Source organism: Abramis brama (assembly GCF_963993115.1).
Source record: "Abramis brama genome assembly, chromosome: 18".
NCBI lineage: Eukaryota > Metazoa > Chordata > Actinopteri > Cypriniformes > Leuciscidae > Abramis > Abramis brama.
In genome coordinates this window covers 2,681,714-2,700,225 of record NC_139980.1, presented here as the reverse complement: position 1 = coordinate 2,700,225, position 18,512 = coordinate 2,681,714, and the positions used below count along the sequence as shown (strand labels likewise).

The 18,512-nt window shown below is 40.1% G+C and overlaps 2 protein-coding genes across 4 annotated transcripts in view; one reads left to right on the top strand and one right to left on the bottom strand.

The window, feature by feature from the left end:
• Window positions 1-414: 414 nt before the first annotated feature.
• On the bottom strand, window positions 415-12,321 carry amd1 (adenosylmethionine decarboxylase 1). Of its 2 annotated transcripts, XM_084090345.1 has the most exons (10): window positions 11,979-12,321; window positions 9,031-9,117; window positions 8,007-8,133; window positions 6,266-6,368; window positions 6,109-6,151; window positions 5,752-5,896; window positions 4,395-4,487; window positions 4,153-4,308; window positions 2,865-2,909; window positions 415-2,765 (listed from the first exon to the last, which is right to left on the bottom strand). In XM_084090345.1, the coding sequence occupies exons 1-10, from the start codon at window positions 12,089-12,091 to the stop codon at window positions 2,625-2,627; spliced, it is 1,053 nt and encodes a 350-aa protein (XP_083946471.1). In that variant the 5' UTR covers window positions 12,092-12,321; the 3' UTR covers window positions 415-2,624. The 2 variants fall into 2 exon arrangements, with proteins under 2 accessions (XP_083946471.1, XP_083946472.1); XM_084090346.1 differs by lacking the exon at window positions 2,865-2,909.
• A 521-nt stretch (window positions 12,322-12,842) lies between these two features.
• The window catches only part of cdk19 (cyclin dependent kinase 19), a 46,164-nt gene continuing 40,494 nt past the window's right edge, over window positions 12,843-18,512 (top strand). The window contains exon 1 of one of the 2 annotated variants that reach the window (XM_084091711.1): window positions 12,843-13,120. In XM_084091711.1, the coding sequence (XP_083947837.1) occupies window positions 12,993-13,120 (128 nt within the window). In that variant the 5' untranslated portion in view covers window positions 12,843-12,992. The remainder of the gene's footprint in view (window positions 13,121-18,512) is intronic. The other variant, XM_084091712.1, reaches the window with a different exon arrangement.

Below are 18,512 nucleotides of genomic sequence, written 5' to 3'. Positions count from 1 at the left end.
AATTCATAGTTCACAGAATCTATTTCTGTCTGTGGATTGTTCATAAATGTTATCGTGGGTGATAAATAGGACTTGTTAGCTAGTTTGAACCCATTATTTGACATCACACTCTTACTTATTGATATACGCCAATATATGGTCAAAAAATTAAGAAACCATTTTTATAATTTCTAAATGATAAATTCTTTGAAAGGTAAAAAAAGTAACTTGAGAAATGCAAAAAAAAATTTAAGCAAATTTTTTTAATACCTATAAATTTGAATTATGTACCATAAAATGTTAATGTAATTCGTTTTAAATTGAGTATACTCAAACCTGCCCAATATAATGTGCAGCAGTGCACTCTAGGTGATGAAACACTTTATAAAAGGATTCTTTTGCTAAAATTCGATAAAGAAATTCACAAGTACACAGTTAATAGTTATTACCTTTATTGAAAGCATCAAGCTCTTAGTACAGATATATATAGCACATCTTGACCAACCAAGGAAATAGCAAGAGAATTGGAACAGCAAAGTTTCCCCTTCCCAACTTCCCGTGACATTCCCGCAACTGAACCCTTTCTACAGAGGTCCCTTATCAACCTACACCGGCTGGGAAGAACTGGTAAAAAGATGAAAAAGGTCCAAAACATTTGAAAAGTTCACTCCCCACCTCAGAATAGGGCCAGAAAAAAAGAAAAGGTAAAGTATATAAATATAAATATATACTTGGTCCGCAACATCAATGTATAATGTGTATATGTAGAAATCCCACGTATAAAGGCCAGAAAAATGTTTAAACTACCAACCCTTCACACAAAAAGTGCTAGGTGTGATATGTGATCATGCTCGTGTTAGTTCTCCAAGCAGTGACACCTGTTGCGTCTGAACTACTACTGTAAACACCCAGAGACATTCATTACTAGACTGGCATTTTGTAGGGAGATTTCTCTAGCTAAAGATGTTTCACGAACCGATCTGCCAGCATGAAGGAGACATAACAGAAACACACACCAGCTGCACACTTCAGGTTCTCCGTCTAAATAAATACCGTACCCACTGCGCATCACACTCGGGACCAGTAAACCAAGCTGGTTACATTGTACGAACAGAAATTAAACTGGTTAACGTTACAAAGGGCTGAAGCAGAGACACTGCACAGTAAACATCCCGCTAGTCGCATGCACTGGCAAACAGACACACACACACAAAAAAAAAAAATCTTTCCCTCGATGCACAAAGAGGGCATGAACTGGAGAGGTGGACAAACCTACTGCAAAAAAAGAAGAAAATTAATAAAACTGCAGTTTCTGCAGCCGTGGGGTGTGGAATGATCCGGGTCGACCCTGACATGCTCAGATCAGTGCGCGCCTATTGTGTGCTAGCCAGCTTCTGTAGAGAAAAAGAGAGAGAACTCATTTTGTTTGGAAAAAGGAAAATGCTTTGCTGTGCGATCGGCACACGAAAGCAAAGTGTCTGCCCAACTGTTTCAATTCACCAGCGGGCCGGACAGCCCTAGGGTCCTTCACAATGACGGACCGCTCTTTCTCCCATGGCTTCTGCTACATGATTCAGAAAAATCCTTCTTTTTCAGTTCACATCGTCACCTTTCAGCTAACTAATGTTTTTTTGTTTTTTTACACTCAATACATTCACGAGAAAGGCCTTTTGAGGAAAGGAAGACGGCAGTTGAATTTCACCATAATGGTTATATATTGCAGATTATATGATGTTGTTATTATTATATAAGGCAACTGTTAAGCAACTCATCTTTTGAAACATTCACTTCCCCAGTGCTTTGAATAACGACAAAACCTGGAAAGCTAAGAAAATAAGCTAAGAAAATCAGATGAACGTGTGTATTTTTAATTTTTTTTTTGTATCTTCAAACAGAAATAGAAATATTAGCTACCTGTGCAAAGTTCAGCTCAATGCTAACGTTGCGTTTTCACTAGCCGACGTTAGACGTCTTGAGCTAAAACCAGAGCAGGCTGTCGACACTGAAGGCGACGGTTAAGTTACTCAAACTTCTACAACATTCACTTCTCTAAGTACACTGAATAAACACGACTGTCTGCAAGGTTGAAGAAAAAGATTTTTTTTTTTTTGGATATCTTCACAGAAACGTTAGCTAGCTATACAGTAGTGAGTTGCGTATATTTAAAAAACGTCATATGTATCAAACCGAAGTCAAGAGAAATTAAACGTAAATCAAAACCCCCGTTTTACAGACGGATATAAAACACGGTGGTGTGTATTGGTGGATTGGTCTGAGCACGTCAGGGTCCTTGCCTAGTGGGGCCGGAAACCCTGTCTGTGGGGGATGCGAGGGGACACTTGCAGGAAGGGAAGGGAGCGTTGCATGTATTGGGACGGTGTGACATGCCTCACACACACCACCAAGTTCAAGAACTCTACATGCACTTCAAGATCACAGCAAGAGTGGGCTAGAATATCTACAGGGACACGAGCAGAGCTTTCATGCACGATATCTACGTCATAGGTACAAGAATGCGTAAATGTTAAACTCAGGGAAGATCTACAGCCAGAAGACTCCACACACCGACACCGTCTCTCCGCCACAAGACTACACCGATCCTCGCAGCCGCACAATTTCTTCTTACGCTTCTTCATTTCAGAGGTTCAGCTCTGGTTCTGCGGCCGATTCTTGGCGTAACTGGTGAAGACGAAATTGTAGTCGTTGAAGTGGGCCAACTGGCGGTCAAGGCGGCGGAAGCCCTCGATTTTCTGAGCTGGAGAGAAAACACTGCGACATTTGGAGCTCTGTTGGGAACGAGACGAGACAAATGAGAGCGAGTTTGATCACTCAGAATCACAGCGTCAGCTGATGCCAACGGTGAAGATATTGAAGCTGCACGTCACCTCTGAATGTTCACTAACAATGGACCTTGTAAACTCCAGGCTTGACTGCAGTAACAACAGTGTAACGGAAAAAATACAATCAAACAGTGATCGAGTTATTTTTATTAAATGAAATTTATACCACATACACACTGATATTGCTACAACGGCATTGCACTGCAATTAGAAATCCAGAAACATTCAATGCATCGGTCAGGCGGTTGCGTAAATATATTCACAAGTAATATAATATTTATGAATATAATAATTGGTTACAGTTTATTGTACGGTGTCCGTGTTACAGTATTTGAGTACTGAGTAATGTTAAGTAACTAAATGTAATTACTAGGGTTAGTTGCATGTAATTACGCACAATTTATAGTAATTACTATAGTGACTACATAACAAGGACACTGTACAATAAAGTGTTACCAAAGAATTTTATTAGAGATGGATGAGGAAAATAAAGTTCCTGAAATAACTGTTCGGTTTGTCTGAAATAGAAACTGGCGTCCCTCAGCTGAAGGTGTATTACTACGACAAACATATTCAATGCGCATACAGCTCTGGAGCCGTGTTCACAAAACATCTCATCTTACTAAGAGTTCTCAGTAAAAGTTCTTGGTAGGGCTGCACGATATTGAAGAAATATTCGATATGCGATAACTCATTAAATAATGCAATATTCGATATGCGATAACTCATTAAATAATGCAATATTCGATATGCGATACGATAGTTAAAGTGTGTAAAATAAACTTAAATTATCTTTAAAATATATTTACAATTATATAACTAACATACTTTAGTTTCACATTCTTTTTGTGACAAGAAAACATCCCTATAACTTCTGAAAGTGAACATCAGTGTTTTACTGTAGTGTAAGAAGTGTTACTTCAGTGTAAACCACAGGGTTTCAGGTTATCCTACATCAGGTTTATTTAACAACAGAAACTGAATAATCAAATGTAAAAAATAAAACACTGCTTAGTTTTCACTGTATGAATTACATATATACTGATTATTATTAAAGCTACAAAAGTTATTCAGCCGAGAGCAGCGAGTGATTTTCTCTGTCTTTTGTTCATGACCCCAGTTGCGATATATCGCGATATATGCATTTGCGATATTTCGATATATTGTGCAGCCCAAGTTCTTCGGTAAGAGTTTCCTCTTAAAACCCATTCACAAAGCTGCTGAGACCAACTTTACGAAGATGTTCTGTGAATACGGCCCCTGATGTATAATCATAATACTAGCGGTCTAATGTTGTAACGTTTCTGATGCGTCACTGCGTTGCATAATGTACCTGATTGACGAAAAGCGTTGTCACAAATTTCCCTGGATTGAAGACATCCACGACCTTGCGGATAATCTCATCATAGGATGTCTGGGAGAGGTTGGTTTCAAAGCTGACATAAGAGAACTCTGGTTCAGGGGTGATGTGAATCGTCCAGTAAGTTCCCTAGAAAGAGAACCGATCTTAATCAAAACAGAGCCACTTTAGATGACGTTTCTCATGAAGAAACACAGCCTTAAATGTCTCCTTACATCCGTTTTCATTCCATTCATGGAGTATCCACAAGGGTTGAACATTGTGGCATCAATCACTGAACCTGGAATCAGGTCACGAATTCCACTCATCTGTGGAGACACCAAAGACAACATTCAAGTAGGGCTGGGCGATAAAACGAGAACCACACCAATGTCTTTTTCCTCGATCCAAGTATAACACAAGTTTGATATAATGTTAATGCACCAAAAGCGGAACGAAACAGCGCTACTCATTTGAGCCGCGCCACACAGAGCATTTATCAAACCGCAGCGAGAGATCGGTCTCGATCACATGACCACTAAACAGCGATCCAGTGAGAAACACTTATTCAGCAAGAACTCGAATGTCTCTGTGATTTAAACTAGTTCAAAGCCAGCGTTGACAAACCAGAAAGATTGTGCCATGAACGAACCAGTTAGAAGGCTTTTCAATCTACAAAATCACCATCATTTACCATGGATTTACTGTAGTGACACTCACTGGCAGGCCCACACTGTACAGGGAAAACTCCACAGTGGTTTTGTAGCAGAAATGTGGTATATTCATATCGGATTATTATTGTATTATTAATGTAGAAATGTTTTTAAAGTAGTAATGGAATGGAATTTAATGAAAGTAAAGTCCCAACTCAAACAGTCAGAGTATTTTACCCTATGCTGGTTTCATTTTTAATAGATGTTACTGTTTTTGTTAATCAACATAAATTTAAATCTGCATCCAAACTCAAGCTACTGTCAAATATGCATTTCTAAGAGACGACGCACGGAATATTAATATTGCAGCCGCCACTGCAAACTGTGCTGAAGAAACACGTCAAAGTCAGGAAACACAAACCCGATTCACGACTTTAACAATATCACCCGTTAGCACATGCAGAAACTAAGAAATAGTTTTTTCTATTGCAATATTTATTTTGATAAGAAAAAAAAGATTGAAAAAGGATTTTCCTTAAGTTAACTTGTGCATATTTTGATCATTATGAATGTTCTACCTCAGATTTGTGAGATGTTCACCTGTTTGGCAAGTGCTTGTCATGTTCTGACGATAAAGAGTCGGTTAAAGTTAGTCTGGTTTCTAGAACTGTCACTCGGGAGCAAAAAACTGCACAAATCGTGACAATTATTGATATCGATTGATAATTTTACTGTTTTACTTTTATAAGCACTGGGTCGTGCGTCCATAAACCGTGGCATTTACATGGTACTTCGATTATGATCAAAGTTCTACCATGGTCTTTGTTTGAACATTATGTGCTTTTTGAAATGTTCATAGTAAATGTTGATTTAACTAACGGACCAGTCGCTCGCCAATAAAAGAGAACGAATGACAGTGCGGAGCAGAAGTGAACCGTACACGAGTGACATCATTAGCAGAAACACCGTCTTTCATGTAGAACTGGTCCATCACAGCTGGGTCAAGGTCACTCATCAGAACTTCTAGTGTCTGGTCCGCCTGCTTATTCTCCCAGTATTCCGGCAGCTCCAGCGTAAACAAGTACCTTCAGGACACAGAGGACCAGAACACCATGTCAAATCCAAACGGATGTCAGTTTTGTGGTTTGGTTTTAGGAACAGCCAAATACTCCACTAATCTAAACTTTCCAATGCTAAAATTTGGCCTCATAGTTCCAGTGCAACACTGAACCTTTGGTAATAACGGTTTATCTGCAGTCAGATAAGATTGTGAAGTGTAGATGATGTAGAAGCTCACCAGCAGTCTGAGTTCAGACGCCCCATACAGTAGGCTGCTCCATCTGTGCACGGACAAGAAGAAAAAAAATACATCAAGATCCATTTATTACTCAATAATACTCCCTTATCACCATTTCATACACAGTTTGCTGCGTCTCATTTTCACGAAACCATACTTGGAAAAATCTGGCTGAGAAACTCGACTTCCTCCTGGAAGTTGCGGTGAGGGAACTCTTGATGGGTGGGCTTCATAAAGTTTTTACGAGAATAGAAGAAATTCTGAAATGGAAAATAAAAAGATGATCAAGTCACGTTTTCATAAAGACACGTTGTACAAACACACATGCTTACGGAGCCCCTAAAGGGACATGCTGATGGAAAACATGAGATGGGAGGAACACTTATAGTCCATGTCTGCGTCTGAAACACTCGAGTAGGTACTCCAGTAACTCACAACCGCTAAAATAAGATCTATATAGTATGAGTGTAATACGGACGTACAGTGGCCTCATGGGATAGTAAAGTGTCCATCGTACGCACACTTCAGAATCCCAGAAGGAGAAGTAGGTCATCCGGGGACTTTTCCCTACTCTTTTATTAGTACTGTGAATTCAGACACACGTCTTTTGTCACACAGTTGAAGTCTAAACTCAAAACCTATTTGTTTAACCAGAATTATCATTCATAACATGTTTTTCTTAAACATTTTCCATAACTGTACTACAGTCATAATGTTTCCTGCAGTACCATTAGTCTTCTGCATCTGACCCTTGCTTCAGCTGGCCACCTCCTGTCTGTAAACAGCGTTGTGTTTTTTCTTTGTTCCCCGTTACAGTGTCTGTTTGTATTCGACTGGAATGCGATATGCAATCGCTCATGTCTTGGACTGGGCAAATGTCTACTGTCCATTTATGATGCATGAACTGACTGTTCCTTACTGTTATTGTTAAGTGTCCTTGAGTTTGGGAAAGGCGCTATATAAATTAAACATATTACACAGTTTTTCACAACTATACAGCAGGGATTAAAGTATACGATTTGAGACGCAGCCAATGAGTTCGCGTTCCCCTGAAATATTTGAGAAGGTTTGCGATGCAACGCAAACGCATTGACACAACGTTTCCTCCTATATCATTTTATTTATTTTTTAATCACCATGTCCCTTCAGCGACATCCTGAATACCGTATTTTCCGGACTATAAGTCACACTTTTTTTCATAGTTTGGCTGGTCCTGCGACTTATATTCAGGTGCGACTTATATATTAAAATTAATTCAGACTGAGATGAACCAAGAGATGACACCAAGGATGAAGAAAATGATGTGGAATGAGATCGCGGGAGCTTGTGAACTTGTTTACTGGTAACTTGCTTGTTAGACTCGCTGGCTTATGTTAATTTAGCCTATTCAGCCTCCCAGGTATATGTTCTTTATGCTATTGTGTAGCTGAATAACTGTTAATGTGTTGCATTAACATACCGGACACCTACTCAGCCTGTTGTTCTGTGTGCTACTGTGTAGTTGAATAACTTGCCTTTCCAGATTAAATGTCTGTTCTTGGTCTTGGATTTTCTGAAAAAAAATTCTAAATAAATGCGACTTATAGTCCAGTGCGACTTATATATGTTTTTTTCCTCTTCATGACACATTTTTTGACTGATGCGACTTATACTCCGGAGCGACTTATAGTCCGGAAAATACGGTACTACCAATGACTAATTTTTATGACATCACATGCAAATTGACTCATTTGAATCTCACTCTCTTCAGTGTGACTGTAATCTCACGGGAACTCATAAACCTGATGCGTTGCGAGCGGAAATTCTTAAGTGTGTTATCACCTCGCATTACTGTGGTTGGAGATGGTGTGCAGTAAATTCCCTTCCCCAAACATAAACCTGAGTGTGTGTGTGTGTACCTCGATGGCATCAAAGCCGCAGTACTCGCGAGCCAGTTCCAGCAGTGGCACCAGTGCCTGCAGTAAGAGGGTGGTTCCGCATGTCTTCAAAATGAAACGTCTCTTGGAGACAAACATGCTACTCTCACTGACAGAGAAAGAGAGACGAGTAGGACTGGGTTACAATAATATAAAAAGATAAACAATGTGAACATCAATGATTTGAATGCACTTTTCCACACCCACTACAACCCACAACAAAAATGCCAATAGAGTTGGGAAGTTTAATTCATTTTTAGATTTTAGAATTTTGGTTATACTAAACTGATGCATACAATTATGCTAATGATTAAATATTCTTCCTTTGTTATTTATTTTTTTCAGCAAAAATACATAAACGCCAAAATCTAAAGCACTTTCTTTCGGACAGCTATGAATAGCTTTGAGCCGAACGCTCCCTTTGACCCTTCTGTCTCTCAGACCTAATAAATGGCTTAGCTTACGCTTAGCAGGACGCATTTACAACACTGCCTCTGAATCACACACCCCATGACCTGGTGAATGTCACACAGATGCCATTCATACTGGTCTTATCTCGCAGCTGAAACACTACGGTCTGCTTATCAGCGGTGACCGAGGTCAGTGTGTATTCGCATGTATCGGCGTCGAGATATAAACATTCAGTGCTTGCAGGAACACCGAGGCTTTATGCGTCCATCCAGCAACGAGCCAGTGAAATCTGTCATTAAAGTAAACGCCTTTACTTAAATAAAGCATTTGAAACATATTTAACTTAACTGAACAATATTCACGTAAGAAAAAGTCATTTTATCTTTATATCGGTTTGAGCAGTAATGTCTCACATAACCTGTTCAGACACTGGATTTATTGCACTTCTCAGTGGCGAGAAATCTTAATTTCATGTTGATTTTAAGGTGTTGGTCAATGAAAGGACAGCAGTTTTGAAACGGGCTGACGGATTAGTGCGTCATCACAATCCTGTCGTCTGACCTCAGACGGACACACAACAATGTCAAAAGCTCACCTGAGTATATAAGCTTCCTGCTTGTCAGTCTTTGTCACACTTATAATCAAACAATGCACATTCTCCAGAAGTTTGTCCCACTCAAATCTGAAAAAGCACACAGAAAGAGAAAAATTAAGACCTCACTTATTATTAGGAAACAATATTTTATTTTCTACATGAATCCGAGTAGGTAAGCTACTTTTTATATTTGAAAAATTTCACGTTTCAAACATTGCAGCAATGGCAAATATTTCCAAAGTTAGACATTTTGTAAAAAAAAAGAAAAAGAAAGAAGAAACTGATGCAGCTCATTTAGGTGAACTCGTGCGCTAGAGATCTCATCTTACACACATTTGGCTCAAGCTCAGGTGATGTTTTTTTTATTCATTCAAATGCAACATTTTACATAGACTACAGCAAAAAACATGTCAGAACGTCTAGTGAATTACATGTTATTTTATCAGTTCAGAATCATAGGAGAATCACGCAGCTCTAAAACTAGAGATGCACCGATATTAAAATATTTGCCCGATACCGATAATTCTTTATATTTGAAAGCCGATATATTGGCCGATAAATCTAATATCCAAATTTGTATATAATTTTTGAGAGCCTGATTATAAACGCAAGGCTCACCATTAAAAGCCATGACCCAAGCACACAATTATAACGCTCTCATTATAATTTTATGAAGCTTATATGAAAGACTTGCACTGCACATGTTGCACTTTACTGTATTTCCCCCTCTTCCAATCATATTTCAAGCAATTAAAAACCATCATGGCGAACAGTGCGCATCTAAAGTGTCTAAGCTGAAATAAATTTATTGGGTTTAATACATCGGCCGAATTTTCTTATCAGGCCGATACCGATATATCGACACATCGTGCATCCCTAATTAAAACTGGAACACTTTCAATCTCAAAATATAAAAATACATAATTTAAACCTTACATAATTTGAACCGTGAATAGAATATTTTAAATGAAGATTACTAATGCATAACATATTACGTGTACTTGTTGATATGAAATATGAGCCGTGATGTGAGAAGAAAACCAAGATAAAGGATTTTATCTTGATTTTAAATCAAGCTGCAATTGTCAAAACAAACAAAAACTGTGAAAATGTTATTTGACCGTGTGTATTTGTGACACATTAATCCAGCGCCAGCTCTGAAATGAGTCACTGGAGAAAGTGCTTCCTCATGCTGTAGGAAGAGGAGGGGCAGCTCCTGCTCCACGTCCTCCCGACTTATCTGTGCTCCGACACTAATGATCCTCTTTCTAGTGTCTCGGAGAGGGTTAACCAACGCTTTCCCGGAAGTAAACTAATACCCTCATCAGTCATTCAGACAGCCGTAGCCAGAGAAACCGCAGAGATCATCTTTCAGCACTTCAGAGAAACTGAAGGGACAGCTTTACGCCAGGATACTACACACACATCCGGGGAACTGATGTCCTCATTCATAATGTACACACTTATTGTCTAAATGAGCTGAAACTCTTTTATTTTAAGGTTATTAATACATTATGGCGTACTGAACCGTATAAAAAAGCACAAGAATGGTGTAAATATAAAATACACTATGAAAAATAAACTATGTTTTTGGAAACTTGTTGCTTTGTTATTTTACAACCCTTTTTTGGTAGCATCATTGTATCTTTTTATTGTTAATATGATTCATGGTATCACTACCGGATGTTTATGTAGTAATAGATTAATCTGCCAATATTTTGAGAATATCAGTACTGGCCAATAATCATGTTCATTAACAAACAATATACTTATTTATCCATTTACTAAATATCTATCTATCTATCTATCCCTGCCGACTGTAATGCACACATATTTTTAGTGAACGTAAAATAAATCTATTAGATAAAAAGTGTTTATTTTTCAGCAATTTTATTTTATGCATCTCTAATTTGTATTAAAAACACTAATTTAGCCTTGCAGACATCAAGACAAATGTTCCACCATTCCTCGATGTTGTGTTAGTGCTTAAAGCGACGATGTTGTTGTGTGTCTGCATTAATTCAGCAGTTCACAGTCATTGATCTGCAGCTGTCGAGCGCTAATGCGCACTAGAAATCAACCAATGAGCGAGCGGAACTCTCGGCCAATCACAGCGCGGGGCGGACCTTACAGCGTGTGACGAAGCCACGTGACTTTCACATGCAGGCTCTGCGGCGCAGGATCAACCGCCATGATAGTTCCCAAAAATAGAGCCCATGCAGTCATTGACATACGCATGTGTTCACATCTCTGCGATTCAAAATGTTCAGAGAGGAGTTAATTTTAAAAGTTATTGAAGAAATGAACATTTAATCCTTATATCAGGTGGTCAACAGAATAAATCCATTCATTTAAGTGCACAGATACAGCAGATAAGACGGTGTTTGAGGAGGTGTGTTTGCTATGGCGCCATATATACAAATATCAGCTAGCGGTAGCCACTAGCTAATCAATTGATCAACATTCACTCAAGCTAAAGCGCGTCAATGTCGGATTCAGACAGAAGCAGAGCTGATCCTAAAGCTTCAATCTAACCGAGTGACGACTCAAACGACAGCTGAAAATCGCAGAGCGATGATAATGGATATCAACAGATCCAGCCTAATGTTGAAAGATGCATCAAGATATTGGTAAACATGTTGTTGATGTTGGAATAATTTAAGTACGCGCTGCAGAAAAAGCTAATCGGGGCTCGAGGTTCAGCTCCAGTCATGACAGCACAAATGAATGGGTGAAAAGGGGGATGGTGTGTCAAAAATGGCCAAACCGACTGATCCACATGTCAGAGCCACATGCCACTCACCACTCTCGTTCCCGCAGAACTATTAGCTATTATATTAACATTCCTAACATCATTGTCATGTTTTAGGCAGGGTTTAATAGGCAGGGTGTGAATCAGACCAGTAAATCGGGCTCGGTTAAATCCAGCCTGATACGGATTCACCCACCTGGGGATAGTGCGCAGATCCCCGGTCCCTTTGGCCTCGTCCTGCCGGGAGAACCAGACCTCCAGGAGCTTCTCGGTCCCCTCGAAGAAGTGTGCACCGTTGTCCTCTTCCATCGTGAGACAAACAGACTCCAACAACAGAAATTAAAGCGCCGGATGGAATCCCAATTTAATTAGTCCTTTATTGGTGGTTATAATTTATTAGCTTAGTTACAGTCCTTGAGCAGTCCAGATGTAGTTGCCTTGTTTTTTTTTACCGTCTTCCCTTTTGCAGAGAATACCGTGAGCGAGTGCTAGCTAATATCGCCGGCCATACTGTGTAAGCGCAGAATGGCAGTCTGCGCGGAGCTTTTATTACCTACTAACCAACGTCATCATCGTTGTGGCCAATCACGGCCAAGAGGCGGTGCTCGTCTCGGCAGCGATTGGCTGTAACTGTTGTCAATCAAATGAGATGTTGCGTAAAGGTATGAATTCACGCGGCACATGCCCTTGTATAGACGAGTTCACATTTATAACGCTGCGCCAGTGCATAGACATAAAAAAGTAATTAGTGTCCGTTTATTCACTAGTTTACTGAAGGAAAAAGGGAGGTTTGCTCGTGTATTTTACACATTGTATTCATACTGCGTCACATTTTGAGAACAAGAGTTATTGTACTCATGCTGCAATCACAGCTAATGTTTAAACATACTAACAACCAGAAAAATGCATTTTTGAAAGGGAATGTAACGACGGTAGGAACGACGTCCACGTCGCGATTTGCGCGTTGTAGTTTTACACACGTCCTATCGTCATTAACTCAAACCGACGGGTTGATCTGAGAACACTACATTTCCCAGAAGGCCATCCGCGACAATAAATTGCGTCACCGAACATGTGACCATTAAGCGGAGCCGACCAAAATCCCAAACAAGGAAATGGTGGGGTAATAAAACGATCGGATCATTTAATTAATGCATGTAATAATTAATATTTTATTTTATTGTAAATTAAGAAATATTTATGGGTTAAAATGGACTACGACTTCAAAACGAAGCTCGCCGCCGAGAGGGAGAAGGTGGAAGATCTGTTTGAATATGAAGGTTGTAAAGTGGGTCGCGGCACATACGGGCATGTTTATAAAGCGAAGCGTAAAGACGGGTAAGAGACACGCGATTGATCGACGCGTTTCACTCACTGCACGCGCTTCTGCTGTCACTGTGTGTGTATGTGTGTGTGCGCGGGATGCTCTTGTGTATCGGGGGAATTACGCTGTAATCTCTACCCTGTGTGATTGTTTTTGTTTTCATGGACGCACTTCAACGGTCCACCCCCCAAACCAACGTGATATGTGTTTCACGTGTTTATATATCTGAATGCGCAGTAGTTCATGCGTTAATTTTTTTTATAAGTGCAGTTTTTCGTTTGTGCAGGAGTTCACATGTTCATTTGTGCAGTTCTGAATTCACCTTGATTTGTGCAGAAGTCCACACTTTCCTAAAAGGTGGAGTTCGCGTGTTTTCATGAATTTATGTTTATATAGTGTGCAGAAGTTCTAACGTGCTAGAGTTTATACAGCATGTACATTTTCGTGGGAGTTCAAATGTCCATCCGTATATGTGTTCATCATTCATGTGTTGTGCAGAAGTCACATGACGAGTTACTGGACTCATAGCGGGTTCAGCAAGTTCCACCTAGAACCAATAACCGGTGATTATGCCAGATCAAAATGGTGTTATTGTGACGTATGTGAAAATACTCTCGTGACAGCGAGGTGGCCTCGGGTTTTTAGGAAGGCCCTGCAGTGGCTCATATTATCCTCCGACTGCACAAACTGCAAGCAACATGAGAAACGACTTCATGGTGGCGCAGCTTAAAGTCCCCATGAAAACAAAAATTTATTTTTTTGGCTTCTAGTATGAATATGTTAGCCTTAAGGTTACCTAGTGTGCTTCAAAACAATGACAACATTCGCATTTAGAAGAAATAAGCGTTCCAATATGGATCAGTGATTTTGATGACATCACTCTGCACTTCAGCGTCTCATCAGATTTTCTGTCCAATCAAAAGCTCGCTTGAATCTGAAGCCCCGCCCCCAAATAGTAACTGACGCTGAAATCGGTCACTTGTTTACACATTTACCATTTTCTAAATAGTGATTGGCAGATAGTGCACTATATAGTGGATAGGGAACGATTCAGACAATGTAAATATGCTTTCCATCGGGACGGGGCGAATGGTTGGGAGACTGGTTTCATGTTAGTGTCACGCGAAGACACGACAGCATAGAGCCAATCATATGATCGACGCAGACCAGAAAACACATCAGACCTGTTTGAATTCTGAACAGAATGCTTTATTTTAAAGCGAGATGGTGGAGATTAGGAATAGAAATGGTTAGAGATTAGGAGGAAACTGTGGCTTTAACGAGCTCAACGGCTCTGGCTGAACTGTGATATAAACTAAATGCTATTGGCTATTTTAAAAAAGGGGAGGAGCTGTTCAATATGTCCCGCCCTGTCTTCCTGTTTCAGAGGAAATTACGTCACCACACTGAATAGTGCTGCGCATTTCAAGGCACTTCAGTGGGCATTTAACTTCAATTTTAACTTCAATCACACCGTTATGTATGTTGTATAATATAATATGTGATATGAATCAACCAAAATGTGATATAAAAAGACTGATTTTGGCACAGTTTAATAACTGATATAGATTACTTGTTAATCATAACAAACATAACATCTAAAAGTGAAGGCAGCAATATTTTCAAATGCATGCATTCACTTAATCGGCAACCAAGAATGTGGTCACGCTGATTGCCTTTGCTTATTATTCAACCTGATGTGTTTATGTGCGGGTGTTATCTGTATTTCTGTCTGGTGGAACTGCTGTTCAAGAAAGTTTCCACATCAATTACACTAAAAAAAACTTTTTTCTCACACAAGTCAAGACATATTCAAGTCAAGTTAAATATAGCGCTTTATACAATACAGATTGTCTCAAAGCAGCTTTACGGTGATAAACAGGAAATAACAGAATCAATTCAATTCTGCTGTAAAGCAGCTTTAAAAAAGACAATAGTGTCATAGTTCAGCTGGAAGTCTGTACAGTGATGATTCAGCTCCATTCAATAACTGTAAATCAGTTATAAAACGAGTTCATTCAGCTATGAAAAGCTGTACAGAAGACTATTGAATCATTATTCACTTTGCGTCTTTTCAGTTCAATTCAAGCAAGAAGTTACTGAGCACACCATTGACTTCATTCATGTATCCACCCACAACCTCTTCTTCACCACTATGCTAACCACAAAACTTCAACATCAGAGAAACTCTTTTAAATGTCAAGCGTAACTGAACATTAAACATCAGCAGGTGTTCACCCTTCACTCAGAAACACACAATTACACCTGAGGGGCCGGCCCGGTTGCAAAAACTGTTAAGTCAGTTACATAGAAATGTACATTGGTCGAATATGACACCCAAAAGTAAGACTGATTACTCTGAACTAACTGTTAGTTGTTCATACTAGTTCTTAAGACAGTTAATGGCTATGTTTATGTTTAACTAACTCTGATCTGGCTCTGATGCCCTGATCTGGCTCTGATCTGGCTCTGATGCTCTGATCTGGCCCTGATCTGGCCCTGATCTGGCTCTGATGCTCTGATCTGGCTCTGATGCCCTGATCTGGCTCTGATCTGGCTCTGATGCCCTGATCTGGCTCTGATGCCCTGATCTGGCTCTGATGCCCTGATCTGGCTCTGATGCCCTGATCTGGCTCTGATGCCCTGATCTGGCTCTGATGCTCTGATCTGACTCTGATGCTCTGATCTGGCTCTGATGCTCTGATCTGGCTCTGATGCTCTGATCTGGCTCTGATGCTCTGATCTGACTCTGATGCTCTGATCTGGCTCTGATGCTCTGATCTGACTCTGATGCTCTGATCTGGCTCTGATGCTCTGATCTGGCTCTGATGCCCTGATCTGGCTCTGATGCCCTGATCTGGCTCTGATCTGGCTCTGATGCCCTGATCTGGCTCTGATGCCCTGATCTGGCTCTGATGCCCTGATCTGGCTCTGATGCCCTGATCTGGCTCTGATGCCCTGATCTGGCTCTGATGCTCTGATCTGACTCTGATGCTCTGATCTGACTCTGATCTGGCTCTGATGCCCTGATCTGGCTCTGATCTGGCTCTGATGCCCTGATCTGGCTCTGATGCTCTGATGCTCTGATCTGGCTCTGATGCCCTGATCTGGCTTTGATGCTCTGATCTGGCTCTGATCTGGCTCTGATCTGGCCCTGATCTGGCTCTGATGCTCTGATCTGGCTCTGATCTGGCTCTGATGCTCTGATCTGGCTCTGATGCTCTGATCTGGCTCTGATGCTCTGATCTGGCTCTGATCTGGCCCTGATCTGGCTCTGATGCTCTGATCTGGCTCTGATGCTCTGATCTGGCCCTGATCTGGCTCTGATGCTCTGATCTGGCTCTGATGCTCTGATCTGGCTCTGATGCGGCTCTGATCTGGCTCTGATCTGGCTCTGATGCTCTGATCTGGCCCTGATCTGGCTCTGATGCTCTGATCTGGCTCTGATGCGGCTCTGATCTGGCTCTGATCTGGCTCTATGCAAGACACGCTGGCTGGGGACTAAAAGTCCCTCCACTTCTCAGTTAAGTTAATGCAACTAAAATGATTCATGTAGTCCCATCCCCAATTTAATAAACTTCAACTCGGCATATTTCAGTAGATGAATGAAATTAAGCTGTGGCTAAAATGTTCAGCAATTGTGTGGCTTGTTTTAGCTTATTTTAATTAAATAAATTGAACAAGTTTAGCTGCTCTGGCAGACAACCTTGGCATTACATTATGTGGTTTAAAAACAATGCACTCTTCTGAAGTCATGCATTAGATGATATCACGAGGAACAACGCAAAATATGCTGGTGTCTAATTGGCTGTTTGTCTTGATCTTGATCGTGACATCATAGCTCTCCAAATGGTCATGACATGTGCAACTACACTGCGATATGTGAACTGCAGGAGGGACAAATAACATGATACAAAAGAGTACAAAAGATTTAAACCACCAGCACTACACATTTGGTACTGAAACCAAATGAGTTGAATGTGATTGATTACACATATGAATGTGCGGTGTTGCATCAGCATTTATTCAAAGGTGAACAATGATTGATTTCTTTGTAATTGGTCTGATGATTGTAGGATGACGTTGATCTCCTTTTATGATTTCTAAAGGTGTGGTCAAAAATGTCTAGTGTCACTGGCGAAGTGACGTATGAAGCTCAGTTCACTCATTCAAAGCAAGCAGATCCGGTGCGTGGCTGTCAAATCTGCATTGGGAAATGTTTTCATCTTTACATGAAATTCTTGGCCTTTTGGATATCTTTTGAATTCACTGGATTTTGTCTGCTAAAATTCAGAACAACTCTAAATGTGACCACACCTTCATGGTTCTAGGGTCACGTTTTGGTACAGTTTGGTCAACAAAAAATACTACTTCTAATTACTAACTTCGAGTAAGATTGCCTGTTATCACTTTAGCATTCCGCTTTAACTTCATGCATAAGAAAATGTCATAAGAAAATGTTTTTTTTTTTCTAGAAAGACTTTTGATAATATGTGGATAAATGTACATTGGTTGGGTGGGTAAGCGAAGTAATGCCAGAATAAAGTCAGACACAACAACATTGGCTCAAACATTGATGTGGATTTGAGGCAAGACTGTTGGTCTGTTTGGCTCACCAATGGCAGACACAAGTCATTATATTTGCTGTTCTTCTTGGTGATGGAGTGGCTATTTGGAGTGGATAGAGTCACTTTCACTATTATTAGAGATATTACATTTGAGTCAGCATTGCACTTCTGAATGTTATATTTGCATGACGCACTCTTGCACATTTGAAGCGTCACATTCCCCTTGACACTCTGCACTCGAACAAACACAGGGTGCCACCCATCACTGGATACTGAGGGGAAAGACGTTTAAAAATTGATCAATTTAAAGAACTCACAGCACCTAAAATAAACACACACACATACAGTCGCCCAGGAAGGATTCGGGCACTTCAGCCACACTGGGAAATTACAAACCATCAAACCTAATATTGTTTATTTTAGAAGCATGTTGCATGTAAAATATTTAAACAAGTTTATTTTTTTAAATGATAAAACTAAAATGAAAACAAAAAAGAGACGTTTTGTGGTTGTGAGATGTTAGCAGGAAGTGTCAGAAGTTAATGTGATGACTGAGGGGAAATTGAGGGGGACTTTGTGAAATTGAGGGGGAGTAGCCTACCAGTTTAGCAGAAAAGCATGAGAAATCATGTGAATTATATGAGAAACTGCAACAAAGTTTGCTTCAGATAATATTATAAGATAAAAGTTCACAGATAATTTTGTTCATCATTCGCTTACTTTAAGAAGTTCACTACTGCTGCGATCTGATGATAGTTGAACAAACGGGATTAGTCTCGAGTTGACAAACTAACCCATCCAATCAGGCTTTGCTGACGCTAATCATCAACTTTCTCTC

Bases quoted from the DNA above. Each gene is read 5' to 3' on its own strand.
- amd1 (XM_084090345.1), bottom strand. From the start codon at position 12,091: ATGGAAGAGGACAACGGTGCACACTTCTTCGAGGGGACCGAGAAGCTC. The intron at 6,369-8,006 runs GTACACACACAC...TTTCCATTTCAG, and splicing joins GCGGCTTTGATGCCATCGAG to AATTTCTTCTATTCTCGTAA. The intron at 6,152-6,265 runs GTATGGTTTCGT...GTCCGTGCACAG, and splicing joins TCTCAGCCAGATTTTTCCAA to ATGGAGCAGCCTACTGTATG.